Source organism: Carya illinoinensis, chromosome 16, assembly GCF_018687715.1.
Source record: "Carya illinoinensis cultivar Pawnee chromosome 16, C.illinoinensisPawnee_v1, whole genome shotgun sequence".
Lineage (NCBI taxonomy): Eukaryota > Viridiplantae > Streptophyta > Magnoliopsida > Fagales > Juglandaceae > Carya > Carya illinoinensis.
This window is the reverse complement of record NC_056767.1, coordinates 21,694,469-21,715,244: the sequence shown is the minus strand read 5'-3', so window position 1 is coordinate 21,715,244 and position 20,776 is coordinate 21,694,469. Positions and strand designations below refer to the sequence as shown.

The following is a 20,776-nucleotide window of genomic DNA, read 5'->3' as shown; positions in this document are numbered from 1 at the left end:
CATGCTTAAACCAAAATTTTGCAACAAACATCTTCCAATCCTAAGTTCAAAACCATACTTAAAACATCCATATAGAAAAAGCTAATAATCAACACCAAACTTTTTTGTAAAAAGATCCAAGCACTTGAATCACAAGTTTTGACCTTAAATCAAAACATCTCCAAGAATTTCAAAAAATCAAATCTTACTTCTAACATATTCATAATATCATCCTAACATCAACCATGCTTTTAAATCATCAAACTAAAGTCACCAAAATCACAAAATAATATTTGGAGTTTTTGGTTTTACACTTAGTCCAAAAACAGAAACTTTTTCCTCAACTAGTTTTGATAAATCTCTTGATCTATGACTTATAAATATATGATCTTCAAACCAAACCATTACATGGTTTAAAAAGATGTCCTAAAACATATACAAGCTTCTAATTCAAGATCACATGGTTAGAAATTAACCAAAACATAAATTTAGCCAAGAATATCCACACTTTGGCTTATCTGAATATCTCTTTGCATAAAATTTCATATCTTTAAAACTAACATCAAATATCTTCAAAATAATAATATAACATGTATATAAGATGTTTAGGATCCTCCAATAAAATTATCAAAGTCATTAGAATAGGTTTAGACCACCAAAGAGTTAAACTTTCTCAAAACAGAAACTGTTTTTCCTCTTCCAGTTTCTAAGTTTCTAAATCTAAGAAAATCTTTCATCAAAACCTTTAATCATGCAAAAATCCTCAACCAATAGTCATATATACATGTTAACAATACTCCATAAAAATTTCGGACCAATATCTATCCATTAGCTTGGTCAAAAACTCCAAACTATAACATACTCTCCAGATTCACGCCCAGAATGACCTTTCTATGGTTAAAAATACTTTTGACCGACCAAATGACCATGGAATGATACGAAAAATATATCTACGGAAACTAGACTCAAAGAGGAACAACTTATATGAAGGAGACTTTATGATACAACACTTACAAAAGCTTCAAAATGGGTGTGCAAAAGAACTCCTAAAAGCTGTCCGAGAGAGAGTGTTTGGTATTCTTTCAATGGAAAGCATAAATGAAGTAATTTCATGGGGAGGGATGGCTGGAGATATTTGTGGATAAGATATGGAAGAGATGAGGCTGGACTTGAGAGTTGAGTGTAGTTTTCTCCTACCCAAAAAAAATTTATAAATGATTATCTTATAATATTCTATCCAATAATATCTAAAAAAAACATCAACTTAAGATATTTTTATCTAATAATATCTATCAACTCAAAATATTTTTACCCAATAATATTCACGAAATTTACCTCAAGATATTTCTTTTTATCCAATAATATCTACAGTTTTGAACATACGTTTTGTCCGAAAATATGAAAAAATGTTATTGCGCCATAAGACTTTAAATAATCCTCCGAGTCTAATGGCACAAACCATAATACATTTTGACACTTCTAACTATCTCCAATAATCAAAAATACACTTATGATACCATAGTAAATAATAACACTAACTATATAGTTAGACAAAAACCTATACGATTAATGGATTCGTGAAAACTTATGAGGTTTTCACGAGGTTCCTAAAGTTAATAGAAATTTCACAATTGAATTTCTAGCGGGCTGTTACAACACAGTTGAGAAATGTTATCGGATTCATGGCTTTCCACCTGGCTTCAAATTCACCAAGAACAAACAAGCATCTGGACCTCCTTCAGCCAATCAAGTTTGCACTGATGCTCTTACACCTAGTTCTGGTCCAGTCATACCTTTTTCTCAGGAGCAGTGTCAAGAGCTTATCTCCATGCTTCAATCTCAATCTCTTTCTCATAATTCATCCTTTAATCCACAAAATCAACCATCTGCTAATCATGTAGGTATTGTTTCATCATCTAACAATACTTCAAGTTCCAACATTCCATCATTTCAGGTAAAAATTCTTCTCTTCTTTCCTATTCATCTGTCTATTCTGTGAATAAAGATTTTTCTAAGGAATCTTCTATTCATTCTTGGATTTTTGACACGGGTGCAACTGATCATATGATCAGCTCCCTTCATTTGTTTACTTCTGTTTCTTCTTCCATTAATATTTCAGTTCATTTGCCAAATGGTAAATTTGTTCCAGTCACTCATATTGGTAATGTTCAACTCTCTACATCTTTTTTACTTAAAGATGTTCTCTATGTTCCTTCCTTTCATTGTAATCTCATTTCAGTAAGCAAATTAGTTTCTCAAATTCCTTATTGTCTCATATTTCTTCATCGTTTTTGTTTTCTACAGGACCTTTCCAGCTGGAAGACGATTGGAGTGGGTAAAGAAACTCGAGGCCTTTATCATTTACTGCAAGGTTCACAAAAGACTATTGATGATTCTTCAATTTGTGTTCTTCTTGTAATTTCAGTTCTACTATCAATAATAATGCCTTTGAAATATGGCATCGTAGACTAGGACATGTATCTCATTCTCGAATGAATTTTTTACTCCGTGAGTTTCCTAAGGAATTGTCCAAGGAATCTTTCATTTCAGTTTCAAGTCACTGTTCTTGTAAAATCTGTCCTCTTGCGAAATAGAAAAGATTACTTTTTCCTATTAGTAGTTCAACATCTTCCTCTATATTTGATTTGGTGCATTGTGATATTTGGGGACCTTATTCAATAACTTCATATAATGGTTTCAATTATTTCCACACTCTAGTGGATGATTTTAGTCGATGTACATGGGTTTATCTCATGAAGTCTAAGTCAGAAGCTAGAAATTACATTCAATCCTTCTTCCAATTTGTTCAAACTCAATATCAATGCACCATCAAGGTCCTTAGATCTGACAATGGACCTAAGTTTGACATGAAACAATTCTTTAGTACTCAAGGTGTTTTACATCAAAAGAGTTGTCCTTATTCTCCTCAACAAGATGCTGTTGTAGAGAGAAAACATCAGCATATTCTTAATATTGCTCGAGCTATCATGTTTCAATCTTCTTTACCATTAAAATTATGGAGTGGCAGTATACTAACTGCAGTCCATCTTATTAATATCATCCCTACACCTTTGTTACCAAATCACAAATCTCCTCATGAAATTTTATTCTCTGTTAAACCAAGTTATCAATACTTGAAAACATTTGGTTGCCTCTGCTATGCTTCAATTCTTAGTCATAAAACCAAGTTTGATGCTAGAGCTCAGCCTTGCATCTTTCTTGGTTATCCCATTGGTGTAAAATGTTATAAAGTTTATAACCTTCTTCACCATGCTGTCCATATTTCCAGAGATGTGATTTTTCATTAAAACACATTTTCCTTTAAATCCACTACTTCAAAATTCTCATTTATTTCTGTTCCTTCTGCACCTTCCATACCTAATCCTGTTCTTCCAATTCCATTTTCCCTTCCTCTATCTGTTTCTACAGATTTTACTCCATCTACAGATTTTAATTCCCATCAAAATAATTCCTTAGATCCTCAAATTCCAGCCCCATCCCATACTCTTTGAAGGTCATCAAGGTCTCATAAGCAACCACATTACTTGCAAGATTACCATTGTAACTAGGCTTCATTACAGCATCCACTTCATCAATCTTCCTTGGATGATGGTACTGTTTCTTCACAAAAAGGTATTAAATATCCTCTTTCTTCTTGTATCTCTTGTTCTAAACTTTCTCCACCTCACTTAGCTTTTACTTTAGCTACTTCATCTCATTCTGAGCCTAAATCATTTTCTCAAGCCATTAAAATTCCTCATTGGAAAGAAGCTATGCAAGTTGAGATTTCTGCTCTTAAAGCAAATAACACTTGAACCTTAACTACACTTCCTCCTGGAAAACATCCTATCGGTTGTAAGTGGGTCTATAAGTGCAAACTTAGGTCAGATGGTACTTTGGAGAGATACAAGGCTAGATTAGTAGCCAAGGGTTACACTCAACAAGAGGGAATTGATTATTTTGATACTTTTTCCCCTGTAGCAAAACTCACTACTATTAGATGTTTACTTGCTCTTACTACTTCTCGAAATTGGTGTTTGTAGCAACTTGATGTTAATAATGCATTTCTTCATGGAGAACTACATGAAGAAGTGTATATGGTGATGCCCCTTGGTTTTGCCAAACCCAATGATGCACGGGTTTGCAAGGTTAATAAGTCCCTATATGGGTTAAAACAAGCTTCTAGGCAGTGGTTTTTCAAATTTTCCACTACCTTAATTACTTAAGGATTTGTTCAATCAAAGTCAGACTGTTCTCTCTTCACTATGATCTCGGGTTCTTCCTTTATGGCTCTCTTGTTCTATGTGGACGATATTGTTATTGCTAGCAATGACTCCTCTTCAGTTTCTGCCCTCAAGTACTTCCTTGATTCTGAAAACCCTATTTTTCATGAGCGAACAAAGCATATTGAGATAGATTGCCACTTAATTCGAGACATGCTTCAAGCTGGTTTTATCAAAACTTTGCATGTATCTACACAGCTTCAGTTAGCTGACATTTCTACTAAATCTCTTACTCATGATAGATTTAATTTTCTTGTTAGCAAGCTTTGACTCCTGAGTTTGTATAGTCTAGCTTGAGGGGGAGTCTTAATATTTATGTAATATATATGTGTACAGTCTCTAGCCAAGTATATAAGTTAGATCTTTTATGTACAGGAAACTACCTTTTACTTTACTTGTAACTCGAGAACTTCAATATACAGAGCACTTTTCTCTGTTTCTCTTCCGTAACCTAGAATCCAACTTCAACTTTCTATTAGACCACGTGCGTGTTCTCAACAAAGAATTATCAACAACATACCGGGTCAATTCATCTTTAATGAGCTCAATTCATTTTCGTTGACTTCCGTTTTAGATCCATCCTAATATTCAAATAAATAAACTCATTTCAGACATACAAACATTAACCAGGTTTACACAGAACATGTCATGACAAACCTCATGATCTCTAACTTTCTCTCTCTTTCTCATCTTTTGTGATGATAGAAATACCTCTATCTCTCTCCAAATGTTCTATAAATGAAATAAAATATTATTTTAATTAAAATATTATTGCTCTTCTCCAGGGCTTGGTTAAAATTAAAATATATTTTAAATTTTTTTAGAAATTTCGAGTAAGAAAAAATTTGCATACAAAAAGTAGTGAAAATTTATTTTTTTCATGCATGTAAGGAATTTATGTTTAATTTTTGTTATTTATTACTAAAAGATTTAATAAATTAATTATTCAATCATTGGTGTGACCCATATATTTTTTAACTTTTCATAAATATATCTAAAATTATCTTAACATTCATACACATTTAAACTCATCTTATATTGGCCCCACAAAACCCACTCTATCGTCTCAACTCACTACTATTCATAAAGAACTCAACTTATCTCAGCTTAACTCAACATCCAAACGTAACCAAAAAGAAACTACACAGAAGTAAGTTTGTAAATTGACGTGACTTCATATGATCATTTAAATCTATTGTATAATAAAAATTAACTTTATAATCTAACGTATTATATAAAATCATATCAATTTGTAGATTTACTTTTACGTAATTTATTTGTGGCAAATATATTTCTCAATATATATATGTATAAAATATATGTAAAATAATTCAACTCATCATCTTTACAATACACACCTATTTTATTTTTTATCTTTTTATATATTTTTTTAATAAGTACGTGGTGTTTGGATGATAAGTAGAAAAACTTAATTAGTTTAATAGAAATAAAATTAAAAAAAAAATCAAACATTTGTAGTATGTGATGTTAAGTAATGATACACGCAAAAAAAAATAACTTTTTTATAATTATATTTTAAAATATAAATATTTTTATAACTTTTTATAATTATATTTTAAAATATAAATATTTTTATAAAGTGATATTACTTTTAAAAATTATTTTTTAATATAAATTTTTTATTTATTATATTTTAAATGATTACTATGTATTCATAATTGTAACTATTATTTTAAAAAAATATATTATTTAGTTTTATTTTAATTTATTTTTTCTCTATTTTTAGGCAAACAATTATGGATTAGATTGCTTAATCAACTGCTTCAACGATATTTATACTGATATTGTCATTATTATCTACTAAAGGAATGGTAACACATACTTTGTAACTTAAAAATTACACTACTTATATTGTCGGTTTAAACTTGAAAAACATCTTATTCTATTTTATCTAATCTAATTTTCTTATTATAATTTTTTTAAATTTTTATATAAAATATAATAAATAATTTAATTTTTTTTAATTTTAATTTAATTTTTTTAAATTTTAAAACAGAAATAATATTATAAAATAACATAGTTGTCAGGAAGGGGAGAGAGAGAGAGAGAGTTTATGGCGCAGACCGCAGAGAAGAGTAAATGCTCTTTTTCTAGAATGTATGAGGAAATGGACCACTCCCACCAACACCTGTCTACTAGACTTTTAAGTACTTTAGGTAATGAATGATGCAGGTCGAGGACTCCTTTGGTTGTAACCAAAGGAGATAAAAGATCATGTTTTAAAAATTAATAAAATTTTATTATAATATAATTTTTAATATTAATTTTATTTAAAAATTAAATAAAATTGAATTGATTATTATATATCTTATATAAAAATTTAAAAAAATTATAATAATAAAATAAAATGTGGTGAAATTATTTAATTTTATATTACCAAATCAGCTCTAAAACTATCCAAATTATTTATCGTTACCATAGAAATTACCATAGAGAGGGAGATATTAGTGACGTATTTATGGCATTGGGTGAGTACTGGAGACGAATGGGACAAGTTTGGCTTCAAAGACACAGAAAAATCAATTCGTACTAGAAGACCAAAAGTGCATTTTTTTTTTTTTTCTCATTTTCTTACAGCCATTGTCATCTTCCTCAGCCAATCAAGCAAGTGTTTATGGTCCTTTACGACGATTCCAAGAAGAAGCATTCTCCTCTCTTTTTTGTCAAAGTTATGACTTTTGAGTGCTTAAATACTTCGGTAGAGAGAGAGAGAGAGTTTTACAGAAGGCTAGTCACCAATGGCGGGTATCCGGTTGCTGCTCTTTCTGGCTTTATTCTCTTCAGGAATTCTGGTTATTTCCTCACTTACAGATTCTAATGATGGTAAGTATTAGAACAGTTTTGATTGATATATCTGGTTTCATTCTTCATACATGTACTGATCTACATACAGTAGTTGCTGCTATATATATATATTCTTCATTCATATATGGCCTTTCCTTCTCTGTATGTGTGTATAGATACATATATATATATATATGTGTGTGTGTGTGTGTATATATATATTTATATATTCAATTTGATCCCACGTCTTTGATCTGTAGTAGTATGCCTTATGGGTATGTATATTTCAACAGTGGTTGTCATCTGTTGGATTTTTAGTACCAATCCTTCATTTCACTTGATCTTCTATTGGATTTTTGTAATATTAATTGAGATAAAAGGAAGTAGTGGTATTAGGATTTCAATTCAAGATTTTCATACCATATATATTAAATCAACCATCATCCAAAAATCTTCAAACTATAAGAAAATGTGAATTTAATCATATAATTAATATTTATTACTGTATTTTTAGTTTATAATATTTTTATTCATTTAATTACAATTTCAAGACGGGTTGGTGATTAAACATTTGATTGGTGCAGCCGCTGCACTCCAAGGCCTGAAGAACGTGTGGAAAAATACACCACCAAGCTGGGGACGTTCAGAAGATCCTTGTGGAGCACCCTGGGATGGAGTAACATGCAACGATTCTAGGGTTACTGCGTTGTAAGTATCCTTCTTTTCAAAACAGTAATTACTGGATTTATTTTTATCTCCACTTTTTGGGTAATTTCTTGTACATTGTCCTTATTTTAACACCATATTCATGCACTCTATAACTGTAAATATCATTTATTATTCGTACTACTTTCAAATTTTTTCAGGAAATTATCCTCAATGGGTCTAGTAGGGGAACTTGGTGGTGACATTGGGGGACTCACTGAATTGATATCCTTGTGAGTATTCTTTTTCTTTTAATTTAGTATGAATTCCACTAAGTTATTTCAGTATGAATTCCAGTTTTATTGATATAATCAGAATGCATAGGAATAGGAATAGGTAACTGCATCTATTCATAGTTCTAGTTATTTTGCAAAAGTTGACATTCCCATCTCTAAAATAAAAATTAGTTTTGGGAGTAATGCTAATACGGTCTTAGGGTATTAAGTCCCCGCGCACTCCCTTTGATAAAAAGTGAGGTCTATCATCAAAAGCATGACTTTTCATGTAGGTTTTAGATTTACTAATTTTTTTTTGAAAAAAAGTGTGCGTGACTTGCAAACTCGAAGACTGTAAATCTTATTTCTCTTCAGATATCCACAAATACTCCTCGCTCATCTTTAAAAATGATCTAAATATATCTTTCCCTCCAAGGAAAATTATTAATAATCCATATCCCTAAAAAAGCTAAAAGAAAATCGTACCTTATCAGAAACCCAAATATATATGTATGGATTCTAAATCTAGAATTGAGTTTTGGGGAAGAAAAAAGCAAAGCTTTACTGTTGAAACTTCTGCATGACCTTCCTCCATCTTCTGTTGTCCCTTCAAACCATTTCTTCTCTCATCTTCATTCTCCTTCCCTCGATCGCAATTTATCAAATAGGAGTTTTTCAGTTGCAGAGGAAAAGTTATTATCTGCTAGCCGTGATATTTCGCTACCATAGATGCGTTGAATATCTTGGGTCCTTCAAAAACACAATGTTCCATGTGTTTTCATCTTGAATTGGATTTAAAATGTATATCTTTTATTCTTGTATAAACAAAACTTAACTATAATCAAACATATTCTGGTTTCCTGATACTTTGATGAGACAAATGCAATCTTAAACAGCATGTTGTGGTCTGTTCAATGAAGTACTGACATTATTCATTTACAGGGACCTGTCATCTAACGGAGGGCTGACAGGTTCTATCCCTCCAAGCCTAGGGGATCTGCGAAAGCTTACTATCTTGTAAGATCCAATAAGCAAGCTAATTTTTCAATGTTCCATTCAAGAAACTCTGTATATATGATTCTAAGCTACAATTATTTGACTCAGACAAGCATACATGTTTGTGTTTTCATCTTTCAGAATCCTATTAGGCTGCAACTTCAGTGGTGATATTCCAGATGAGTTGGGCAATCTTGCAGAGCTTTCCTTCCTGTAAGATCTTCCAATGTTACACGATAACTGCATGAAAGATTACTCTGGTATTTCATGTCTGATATATTCTATTCTGCTCTCACTTTCAGGGCTCTCAATTCAAACAAATTAAGTGGTAAAATACCCCCGTCTTTGGGTAAACTCTCCAAACTCTACTGGCTGGACCTCGCGGAGAACCAGTTGACAGGACCCCTCCCCATATCAACCTCCTCTACCGCAGGCTTGGACCGCCTTCTTAAGGCTAAACATTTGTGCGTATTTGCTCTTTTTTATTTGTTTTCCTTCAGGGGGCCAAAATATTAGATGAGTTTATGGTTTTTTAATATGCTTTTTAAGGCAACGGTTTTTTAATATGCTTTTTAAGGCAATACAATGTTGCCCAACAATTATTTGATTTCTATGAACTTGCAGCCATTTCAACAAGAACCAGCTTTCAGGTACCATTCCGCCTGAACTTTTCAGCTCTGAGATGGTACTGATACACATGTAAGTTAATACCACCAATCAGTTATTTTTATGTTTTTCAATTTTCTGGTTCTAATGCTTGCGTTTCTTGAAAAAAAAAAAAAAGCACAGATTATTTGATGGAAATCAACTTTCTGGAAGTATCCCATCAACCTTAGGGCTTGTAAAGACTCTCGAGGTTCTGTGAGTAAAAACCAACTTAATTTAATCTCTATTTCATTTTTAACAACTAAAAATTCTATTCCCAATCACTTTTGCATATTCTTTGCGCATTCCACTAATGTGATTGACTGCGTTACTTTTTGTTTAATATAAAATAACTGCTTTAATCAATCATATCAGTGAAGTGCGCAATGAGTACGTAAAAATGACTCTATGTAATTCTACCACACCTTCTTTTCATATACATGTCTTCTCTCTGACATTTGGAGTAAAATTTATTCACATTTGCAACAGGCGACTCGACAGAAATGCTCTTACAGGAGAGGTCCCGTCTAATCTCAGCAACCTTACAAGGGTCAATGACTTGTGGGTATTTGTTTCTTTACCATATGTAATCAGTTCTTTTATTACAATCTTCTTGGTGGGTACTTAGATTTCTCCTTCCTGCTGCTGTGTGTTTGTTAGGAATTTAGCCCATAATAATCTGGTAGGCGCTTTACCAGATTTAACTCAATTGACGGACCTCAATTATGTGTAAGTTGATGGCATGGAATTTCCATCGAAAGTTTAATTTTCTAATTAACATGTTCTTTCCATGTACTAAGGAATCCTGTTCTGTTGCTTATTGTAACCAGGGACCTTAGTAACAACTCGTTTGACCCATCAGAAGCTCCAGTTTGGTTCTCAACCTTGCCATCACTCACCACTCTGTAAGTCATTTTAAAAAGGAAAATTCTCCCAACATTTCTCCATAGAAAAAAAAAATCCATGCCAATGAGAGATCTAGTTCTTTGAATTGTAGCATGACCTTATGTGATTGATGTGCAGGATTATGGAATATGGGTCACTTGAAGGGGCTGTGCCACAAAAACTCTTCAGCTTGCCACAGATACAACAAGTGTAAGTTCTGATTAAAATAAGAGTCCATTAGACCATGACGATATATGTAGAAACTTTAAGTTTGACAATTCAATTTTTTTCTTTAATGTTCAGGAATTTGAAAAACAATACATTTAATGACACATTGAACATGGGTGAAAACATCAGCCCACAACTTCAGCTTGTTGATTTGCAAAACAACAATATTTCCTCAAGAATAGTGACGACTCATGGCTACACAAAAGAATTAATGTGAGAGAGCTCATGGCCCTTGACCTTCAGTTTTGATAGTGTATTTTCTCAAAATCAGCATTCTTATTTGTCTATTTTATGTACTTCAGATTAACAGGAAACCCAGTGTGTGCTGCTGATGTATCGAATACAAACTCCTGCCAGCTTCATGAGAAACAACAGCCTTATTCTACCAGCCTGTCGAAGTGTGGAAGTAGATCATCATGTCCTCCTGATCAGAAGCTCAGCCCTCAGAGTTGTGAATGTGCCTATCCATATGCAGGAAAATTATATTTTAGAGGACCCACATTCAGGGAATTGTCCAATGTGAATATATTTCATTCATTGGAAATGAGCTTGTGGTTAAACCTAAGCCTGACCCCTGGTTCAGTCTCTCTTCAAAACCCATTTTTCAATACTGATGACTATCTTGAAGTGCAGCTAGCACTCTTTCCAGCAACTGGAAAATATTTTAATAGGTCAGAAGTTCTGAGAATTGGGTTCGACTTGAGTAATCAAACATACAAGCCACCTCCAGAGTTTGGGCCCTATTTTTTCATTGCATATCCTTACGCTTTCCCAGGTTCAAATGACATTTATTCTCTCTCTCTCACTGAGAAAAATTATTTTTCACATTGCATGGGATTCTGGTACTAAAATGGGCAACTGACAATGAAAATGTTTTTCAGCCACAAATGGGGCAACTTCTATTAGCTCTCCTGTAATAGTTGGGATTGCAATTTGTTGTGCCATTTTGGTTTTGGGCCTTGTTGGAGTAGGGATATATGCTGTTCGGCAAAAGAAACGTGCAGAAAGAGCCATTGAATCAAGTAGACCATTCGGTAATTAATATGGAAACTCATTTGTTGTGTTTGATTTTGTAATCCAAGATTCAGGCATCTGTATGTAGTTAAGATGAAACATTATGTATTCATTGTCCTATATCGCTAATTTACTCTATGTTTCCAGCTTCCTGGGCACCAAGTGGTAATGACAGTGGGGGTGCACCGCAGTTAAAGGGAGCAAGATGGTTTTCTTATGATGAACTCAAAAAGTGCACCAATAATTTCACTGAAAGCAATGGGATAGGTTCTGGAGGGTATGGCAAGGTACATGTCTCACTATTCAATCAATTACTGTGAAAATTTGCTTCCAAGCACTGTTTTATGACATTTTAATGTTCTTTTAGGTTTATAGAGGGATGCTTTCTGATGGACAAGTTGTGGCTATCAAAAGAGCTGAGCAAGGATCAATGCAGGGTGGACTTGAGTTCAAGACTGAAATTGAGTTGCTTTCACGAGTTCATCACAAGAATCTCGTTGGCCTAGTGGGTTTTTGTTTTGAACAAGGAGAACAGATGTTGGTCTATGAATTTTTGCCTAATGGAACGCTTAGGGAGAGCTTGTCAGGTACATTCATTTTATTTTAGTTAAACCAAAAGGCAAGCACCCACATCAGCTATTCTTGCTTAGTAGGTTATCAAAACTTGTTTTTGCAAAATAAATTAATCATTTTTCTCGAAAATATTTCAAGTTTTATGAATAATCTACACCAAATCTGCATTGAAAATACTTGTAACCTATTTTCAAAGTCTAACAGAAATTGTGTCAAAATATGAACTTTAGGGAAATCTGGCATATATCTCGATTGGAAGAGAAGACTCCGCATTGCTCTTGGCTCAGCCAGAGGGCTAGCTTACCTACATGAGCTTGCTAATCCTCCTATAATCCACAGAGATGTTAAGTCCGCCAATATTCTGTTGGATGAAAATTTGACAGCAAAGGTTGCAGATTTTGGCTTGTCCAAGCTGGTATCGGACAGTTCAAAAGGGCATGTCTCAACTCAAGTGAAAGGCACAATGGTAAGTAATCTATAGAACCACTTAGCCTATTAAGGTTTTCAATCGGACAAACTGTAGTGAATAGTTTATTTTTTCCTGCATTTAATGCAGAGGAGCCAAAAGAAATATATGCAGAGTTGCTGATGCACATACATATCTGCAAACAAACACGCATGCATGTATTTGTTTCTCATTTTGATCTTCATTCTACTTTCTTTCTCATTTTTCCTTTCTCTCAGCAAATTGTTTGTTTGAAAACTCTTTACAAAATCATCTCATAAATTGTAAGTTAATTTCTCCATGTTCAGTTACTGGTAGTGTTGTGATCAATCAAAGCAAGTACCTTACGAATATCTCAACAATATTTGCAACTCGTTTTTAATGTTTATTGGTTTCTTTTTTCTTGTATGATTTCGTGAAAATCAGACATAAATCAGAACCTTCCCATCCTAATACAGAAAGTAAAAGTGCTCGAATGATTTATCTTCACTGCAGTTCTTGCTTGAATTCTTATTTTTATTTTTAAAATGTCTTCTACTGGCAGGGTTATTTGGATCCTGAGTACTACATGACTCAACAATTAACCGAGAAGAGTGATGTGTACAGTTTTGGAGTGGTTATGCTTGAACTGGTAACAGCCAAGCAACCAATTGAGAAGGGAAAGTACATCGTCCGTGAGGTGCTGACAGCTATGAAAAAGAATGATGACGAGTACTATGGCTTGAGGAACTTGATTGATTCATCCATTAGAAACATAACAAATCTTATAGGGTTTGGGAGGTTCCTTGAGTTGGCCATGCAATGTGTTGACGAGTCAGCTGCAGACCGTCCAACAATGAGTGAAGTGGTAAAGACACTTGAAACTATTTTACAGGATGATGGATTGGCCACCAACGCAACATCTGCATCCTCTTCTGCAACTGACTTTGTTGCATCAAAAGGTGCTTCTAAGCATCCTTACAAGGACTCTTTACCAAACGACAGTGATTCCTTTCATTACAGTGGTGGCTACACCATCTCTGCAAAAGTCGAACCCAAGTAGTATATACTCTCTCTGATCTACATTTGCTTAATTTGTTGCTGTTTTTTTTTTTTTTTTTTTTTTTTGGCTTTTAGGGAAAATTAATAATTTGTATGAAGAAAACTGTCACTTGTTCCAATGGTTGATGTGTCTAGAATGTAGAAAAATTTGGCTAGACAAAACTTACTACTTGAGAATGCCACGTTTGGCTCTTGAGAAACGAGAAGAAAGGGGTAGTTAAAATTCAAAAATATTCCCTTGAAATTTTGGGCTGTTGGGCTGGTCCCGGTGTTGCAGCGGCTGATTCAGCCTTCCTCAGCACCTACACAGGAATCATAAGCGTAATTAAAAATGAATTCAATATGAAGCATCTTTAATCTCAACTACAACAATTAAGATCATTTGGACAGAAGGATTTAAACCCAAAAAGCATCTTTACCAAAAAAGGATGCTACTGACAGTGATTCCTTTGATTACAGTGGTGGCTACACCATCTCTGCAAAAGTCGAACCCAAGTAGCATATATTCTCTATGATCTACGTTTGCTTAATTTGTTGCTGTTTGTTTTTTGGCTTCTAGGGAAAATTAATAATTTGTATATAGAAAACTGTTACTTGTTCCTATGGTTGATGTGTCTATAATGTAGAAAAATTTGGCAAGACAAAACTTACTACTTGAGAATGCCCTGTTTGGCTCTAGAGAAACGAGAAGAAAAGGGTAGTTAAAATTCAAAATATTTCTGTAAAATATTGGGCTGTTGGGCTGGTCCCGGTGTTGCAACGGCTGATTCAGCCTTTGGACAACGAAGGATTGAAATCCATCTGAAGTTGTACATACTTTATATATATAGGGGGAGGATTGAGGAACAAAATAGTTTATGATGGAAGAGGATATTCGTTGTTTAATTCATTTCCACCCTCTGGGTTTGAGGGGGTATGCAACTATCAGCTTTTCTTCAAGACTTTTGTCACTTAAAGCTCAATCAACTAAAACAAATATTACATAAACAAAAAAGAAAAGAGTGAACAGGGTCGATCCATACAAGACTTTCAGTCCAGTCCTTTGTCACTTCTTAATCCTCATATACCAATCAATGATCAAATAGAAATATATGAGATAAAACAAAAGGAACATTGTTTACTTTATAGTCCTTGAAAAAAACTGACTTCCACTCAATTCCAATGCTTTGTCAACAGACTCCTTGCTAACGAAAGTAACATAAGCAGACCTAAAAGAAGATTAATTTCATTATATTGTATACACCCTGTATACTTCGATGCAATTTTTGTAATTTTAATAATGTTTTGTTACTTCTAAAAGGAAAAGATACCATATTTAAATAGGACATGTACACAGTAAGAGTTATAAAACAATTGACAGAATGTTATTACCCTTTTCGTCATGAAGTTGCTTCATCAGTCAGAGTCACCATGTTGACAACTGACCCACATTTGGCAAAATACAAGGATAATGCTCCTTTAGTGGCTGCAAAATGTACCTGATATTTCCAAACCAACCAATGTACAAGTCCATTAGTCTACGGAATAATTTATGGTCCCCTAATTGAAAACACACTCGATAAATATAACCTTAGGATCATTGAATTGAGTGCAGTTTTTGGCACCCAGAAGAGGTTCTCGCACTCTTAGGATCATCAAGATTGCAGACTTCAAGCCAGAAGTATAACACGTCAATCGTAAGAGCAGCTTCAAAATCAACACTTGCTTCAGTCTACCTTGGTGGTGAGATAAGTCCATCCCTATGACATGTTATCCATGACATGAATTAGGTGTTAATGAAACCAACAGGTGCTACTCTATGTTGCAACTCCTACTGGTGCTAAACCCTTCTCATTATGTCCTTTTACCCCAATTATAATCATTGAAGCCCTATCCACGAGAATCTTTACTTTTGTACTAAGGTTTTAAGCAATAGCTTTTTGCCACCATTATTCCCCTTTCTCAACCACAAGAAAATTAGAACCTCAAAATCTATGTTGCTTCTGCTGCCCAGTGTCCATTTGGGGAGCATCCATCCCCTGTCAATTTGGTACTGGACTAAAAGAGCAATGCTACTAAAAAATTAAATTGTGCCAAGGTGGCTGTTTCACAGCATTGTCTATCAGCACTGGCAACAAGCATATAGATGGCCATTAGATTCCATGTACTTATCCTAAAAGCTTAAAGCCCTTCTTACAATCTTGACATCTCATATGGCAACGGTTGGAAGTTCATAAAAATTTCAATCTCAATAGTTTAACAAATTGATAACAAGTATTTTTGTTGAGACCAAAAGACAACAGAGTTTTCATGATGCGTGGAACCTCAAGGCCCATCAAACTCACTGTTGGGGAGTGAACTCCAGATATGCAGCCAAATCCACCAGAATTTTGTATTAGAATCCATGGAAACTCTGGTGCAGAACCAAACTCAGGATGTCTAACTCTACGGCTCATTCCAAGCCTGTCCTTAGACCACAATACAGCAGAGTTAAGCAGCCCCAAGAACTAATAGTTAAGGCCTTATTTCTTCTTTCTTCATGACCATTTGCAGTTAATATGATCTTGCACTTAATAGTAAAGAATATGAAATCTATTTCCGAAGTGACTTTAGTTGCCATTAAAGTAATTATTATATGATTAATTCTCATAAACATTTATGCCATTCTATTTAGAGAAAAAATTTAAGATATATGTTCTAGAAACAACCTAGAAACAAAAGACCTAGAAATATCTGGATAACAATACAGTATGCATCAACAAGCCTTACCAAAATGGAAAGCTACAGAAGACTACAACAGAAATTGTAAGCACAACTAAGAAACAATTCGGATAGCGTAGAAAAGGCATCTAGCAAAGGTTCTATGAGTTTACATTTGTCACAATTATAGTTCTTGATTCAGAATCTTCTTCCAGGCACTTTGACGAACCTGCAAAGTCCCAAGTGAACAAAATCCAGTGTGAAGTTGGGCATTTGGTATAATATAGTACATTCAATGAGCTTCACGGCCAACTAGTTAAAGCTCCCTACAGATAAGAACTTCAGAGAAAGAGGGTTCAACAAGCTTAATCAAAGAGACAGATCTTTTTATTCAATGGCGGAGAAGAAAAGTATCCTAAAAGACCTAACAGGAAGCTAATCGATCAATTTGACTGTAAGACATGTCAAAATCTATAAGAAGAAGATGGCGAAGAAGAATAAACTGTTTCAGCTCGAAAATATGAAGGAAACTGAAAAACTTTAAAACCAAGAATAATTATGAGGACATAAAAATTGCTGCATTTTCTGGGATGGCCTTTACCAAAACTTAACAAGAAATTTGGCTTTCCATATTTTTCCATCTCCATCTGCCTTGATCGGAGCCTAGACATTTCCGTCTCGATTTGATGCAATTTTTGTTTCGCATCTAAAACTTCCAGTATACATCAACACAATGAACCAAGTAAACCCTCTGCCTGTACGAATCCAACTTTATGGGATGTCCTTGAAGGAAACAAAATAAAGTTTCTACTTTCTAGCATGAAAAAGCAAAGATTATTCCTTGGAGAATAAAAATACACAAATCATTTCTTTTTAACAGAGTAACACCATTACATAATGTTATTGCTCTCAATGTTCTTATAATATGATTAGCAGCTTCGTTTTTATTCATTGGTCAATGAGCATAGTTTAGCCGGTACAGAACCTACCGAAGCCAAGTTTGGAGCAGTTGTCTTATGTGGTTTTTTCAAATCCTGTAAATTTTCTTTGCTTTGGAGACCTGTCTTCCTCTCACCCACTGAAGAAACTGAACCAGCACCAAGGCCAAGACTGATGTCACCAAAGTGTCTCTTTCTTCTGATGTTATTCGCCGAATGCTGTGGATGAGGCTCATGATCTAATGTTCTACCCTCAGCAAGGTCATTCTTACAAAGACCAGGAACTTCCCCTCTCACAGTCCGACTATGTCCACCATTCAGTGCAGTATGCATTGGTGATTTCCAGTTAAGTAGTTGCTCATCTTGATTAATATGAGCAACAGCACTCACATCAACAGTCTCACTCCCTTCAGATGCATCGTCCAATGGCTTGCCAAGTCTATCCCAACCACTCCCCTGTGGCCTTCCATTGTAGTGAGACTCGGATACCACACCACTTGCATGTGCAGAGAGGCTTGTTCCAGTCACATTATTAGCAGAATTTCTGGGATGAGCATTTCCCGCAAGGACGAAGTGAACGTGCTGCTCAATGTGGTTGGCATATAAGCAGCCACAAACTTGCATATACATTGCTATGGATTTCGAATAAACCATCATCAACATTAATTTCAAAAAGTAGGAATACATATATTCGGAAAAGCAAAGAGATCTCACCTGATGAGGAGGATTTAAAATGGGTAGAAGTAGCTTTTACAATTTTTGCTTGTAAAACCTGTTTAGGTGACCGATTGGACTCGTGTAAAAGAACCTGCTCTACAATGAAAGGAGCAAAAATTTATGAACAACTTAGACAAAAAGATGAAATGCGATTCTCAAGGATTCACTGATAAAACCCCATTTCAATAACTAATCAATCAAAGTTTAGTTATTGCAAACCTTCTTATTAGATTTATTAGTAAAATGAATGCTTTTTTGTCCAGCATTGATACCTTCATCCATTTTGGTCTGCCATTGGGCCAAACCCCCGTTACTTCACCGAAAAAATTACGCATGCATCAATCACTTAATACACTGACCCAAAATAGAACCAGAGAAAGGGCTCAATTTTCTGAGAAAAATACCGAGGGATAAGCATGGTCGTGTTTGGCGGTGACAGCAGCGACATCTATTGAATCTGATAAAGCAATAATGTCTCAACTGGATTGAAGAGCATCATGACTCAAGAGGAAATACCATAGCCTACAAAGAAAGACAAGTCATGAAATTACCCATTTGTTCCTGTAGCGTGATATAAGGATCTATCAATTCATTCAATAACTTGGTCAGTCGTGAATCATCAATTTATTTAATAATAAAATAATAACATAAAGTAAATAAGTTACATAACACCATTGAAGATTTAAAATCTTTACCTAAATTCATCAGGAAATGGGACCACTCCCACCAACACCCAACTATCAGACTTTTAAGTTACTTGAATAAGTAATGAATGATGATGGTGTTTGTCATTGTGGTTTGGCAGGCTGGCTGAGGACAACGTTAAAAGTATCCAAAATTGTTCATCATTACCATAGAAATTATTAAGACGGTATTGGTAAGATAAGAGTGTGAGAGAGACAGAGAGATCAGTGAAGTATTAATGGCATTGGGTGAGTACTGGAGACTAGTGGGATGGAAAGTTTAGCTTCAAAGACAAGGAAAATCAATTCCTACGAGAAGACCAAAAGTGCCTTTTTTCTCTCCTTCCTGCGGCTGACCTGTCATTTTCTTATATCCATTGTCATCTTCCTCAGCCAATCAAGCAAGTGCTATGTGGTTCTTTACGACGATTCGAAGAAGAAGCATTTTCTTCTCTTCTTTGTGATGGCTTTCAGTGCTAAAATATTGATAATAGTCTGTAGAGAGAGTTTTGCAGAAAGCCAGTCACCAATCCAAAACCCAATATACACTTATTTGTCACAGACACAATGGTTGTTCACACCTTGTAACTACTAATATCAATCTTCACGTGAGTGTGTAAGTGAGAATATTTACAAAAATATATATATATATATATGCATATATTTTAATATATATTTTCTGTTTTTCATCATTTTATCATCGCCACTTTTATATTTTAATATATATATTTTCTGTTTTTCATCATTTTATTATCGCCACTTTTATCTTTATATATATATATATATATATATATATATATTATTTCTTTTTCATAGATACTGCCAAGAGGATGTCTCTCACATTAAAAGTCAAACTTTATGTTAAGATCTAGATACTTGTCAGAGTATCTCTTCTAAATACAAGTTTGCACAACCCTTTGATATGTCTATTTTTATTACTCATCTTTTTTCACAATGATTAAAGTAACGATTTTTTTTATAAGGACTTAAGGGACATAAGGACTTAAGGGACAGATCTGTGTAGGGTGTTTTTTTTTCCACAATTATTAAATACCGACTTTTTCTATATAGATCAAACATTTATGTTTGGCAATGGGAGATTTTTTATTGTTTGTACTAAGTTCTACTAGTATTAATCAATTTAAGGTATGGACTTCCTCTTTGATAAGCAGCTCTTAAATGAATATAGAATATAATTATAAAGAACATAAAAGTAAGTTCCTCACTATGCTTATAATTGAACTTTATCAAGATGAATCATAGGATTAGTATATACAAAGTTGACTGCACAAAATGGAAAGATGCATCAGTTTAAGAATTGACTATGTAAGGACTTAAGTGCTCGAGCCTTGACACACCAACTATGAACTTTCCTAAACTTAAAAATAAAACTGAGATTCAAACTAGAAAAATAGAAAACAACTCAAACAAATCAAATAAAAAGAGACGCAAACAAATAAAAGAATATGAAATGCATGTTCTAAACTAATTATATGCAAGAAATGTAAGAATATGCAAGTAGTCCTATCAATTAATGTGACACGGCATCTTCTTTGACCACCTACGTTGCTTTAAATTTTGAGGCCAACTTTACATCAACACAACTTTTTGTGGTTTTATTCTTGTTGCCAAGACAAAATCTAGACAACTCACATACCTTGGCGCTTACGGTGTTGATTTGTTAGCTTAACTCTTAAACTTGATTTCTAAGTGTCTTTACCTTTTTGTTTGATTTTTTTTCACCTCTATTTTTCTGTACTTTATTCAAATTAAAGCAATATGGTCTTATATGACCAAAAATATCACAATAATGAAAAATAGGCATAAACTTACGTTCAACCTTACCTAAGTTCAGCTTCTTTGAGATTGATATTTCATGTGGCTTTTCAAAATGATTTGCTTGTGAAGTAACTTTTTTTGGAGCATCCACAACTTGGCTTCTTTT

The 20,776-nt window shown here is 33.9% G+C and overlaps 2 protein-coding genes across 8 annotated transcripts; one reads left to right on the top strand and one right to left on the bottom strand.

The window, feature by feature from the left end:
• Positions 1-6,790: 6,790 nt before the first annotated feature.
• LOC122299199 (leucine-rich repeat receptor protein kinase HPCA1-like) lies at positions 6,791-14,460 on the top strand. The gene is made up of 20 exons (XM_043109259.1): positions 6,791-7,106; positions 7,652-7,775; positions 7,934-8,005; positions 8,930-9,004; positions 9,125-9,196; positions 9,286-9,447; positions 9,608-9,682; positions 9,773-9,844; positions 10,118-10,189; positions 10,289-10,357; positions 10,459-10,533; positions 10,652-10,723; positions 10,817-10,954; positions 11,044-11,516; positions 11,623-11,775; positions 11,903-12,042; positions 12,123-12,342; positions 12,559-12,794; positions 13,318-13,740; positions 14,227-14,460. Exons 1-20 carry the CDS (start codon positions 7,022-7,024, stop codon positions 14,311-14,313), a joined length of 2,895 nt encoding a protein of 964 aa, XP_042965193.1. The 5' UTR covers positions 6,791-7,021; the 3' UTR covers positions 14,314-14,460.
• On the bottom strand, positions 14,063-19,294 carry LOC122299202. Of its 7 annotated transcripts, XR_006239620.1 has the most exons (9): positions 18,553-18,776; positions 18,368-18,461; positions 18,146-18,239; positions 17,483-18,063; positions 16,667-16,722; positions 15,384-15,553; positions 15,186-15,292; positions 14,936-15,022; positions 14,063-14,116 (listed from the first exon to the last, which is right to left on the bottom strand). XR_006239620.1 is itself a non-coding variant. In XM_043109264.1 (5 exons), exons 2-5 carry the CDS (start codon positions 18,594-18,596, stop codon positions 17,438-17,440), a joined length of 858 nt encoding a protein of 285 aa, XP_042965198.1. In that variant the 5' UTR covers positions 18,597-18,670; positions 18,844-19,294; the 3' UTR covers positions 16,437-17,437. The 7 variants fall into 7 exon arrangements, 5 of the variants coding, with proteins under 5 accessions (XP_042965198.1, XP_042965197.1, XP_042965199.1 ...); XR_006239621.1 differs by lacking the exon at positions 15,384-15,553 and having other exon boundaries at positions 18,553-18,777; XM_043109264.1 differs by lacking the exons at positions 14,063-14,116; positions 14,936-15,022; positions 15,186-15,292; positions 15,384-15,553 and adding an exon at positions 18,844-19,294 and having other exon boundaries at positions 16,437-18,063; positions 18,553-18,670.
• Between the last annotated feature and the right edge of the window lie 1,482 nt (positions 19,295-20,776).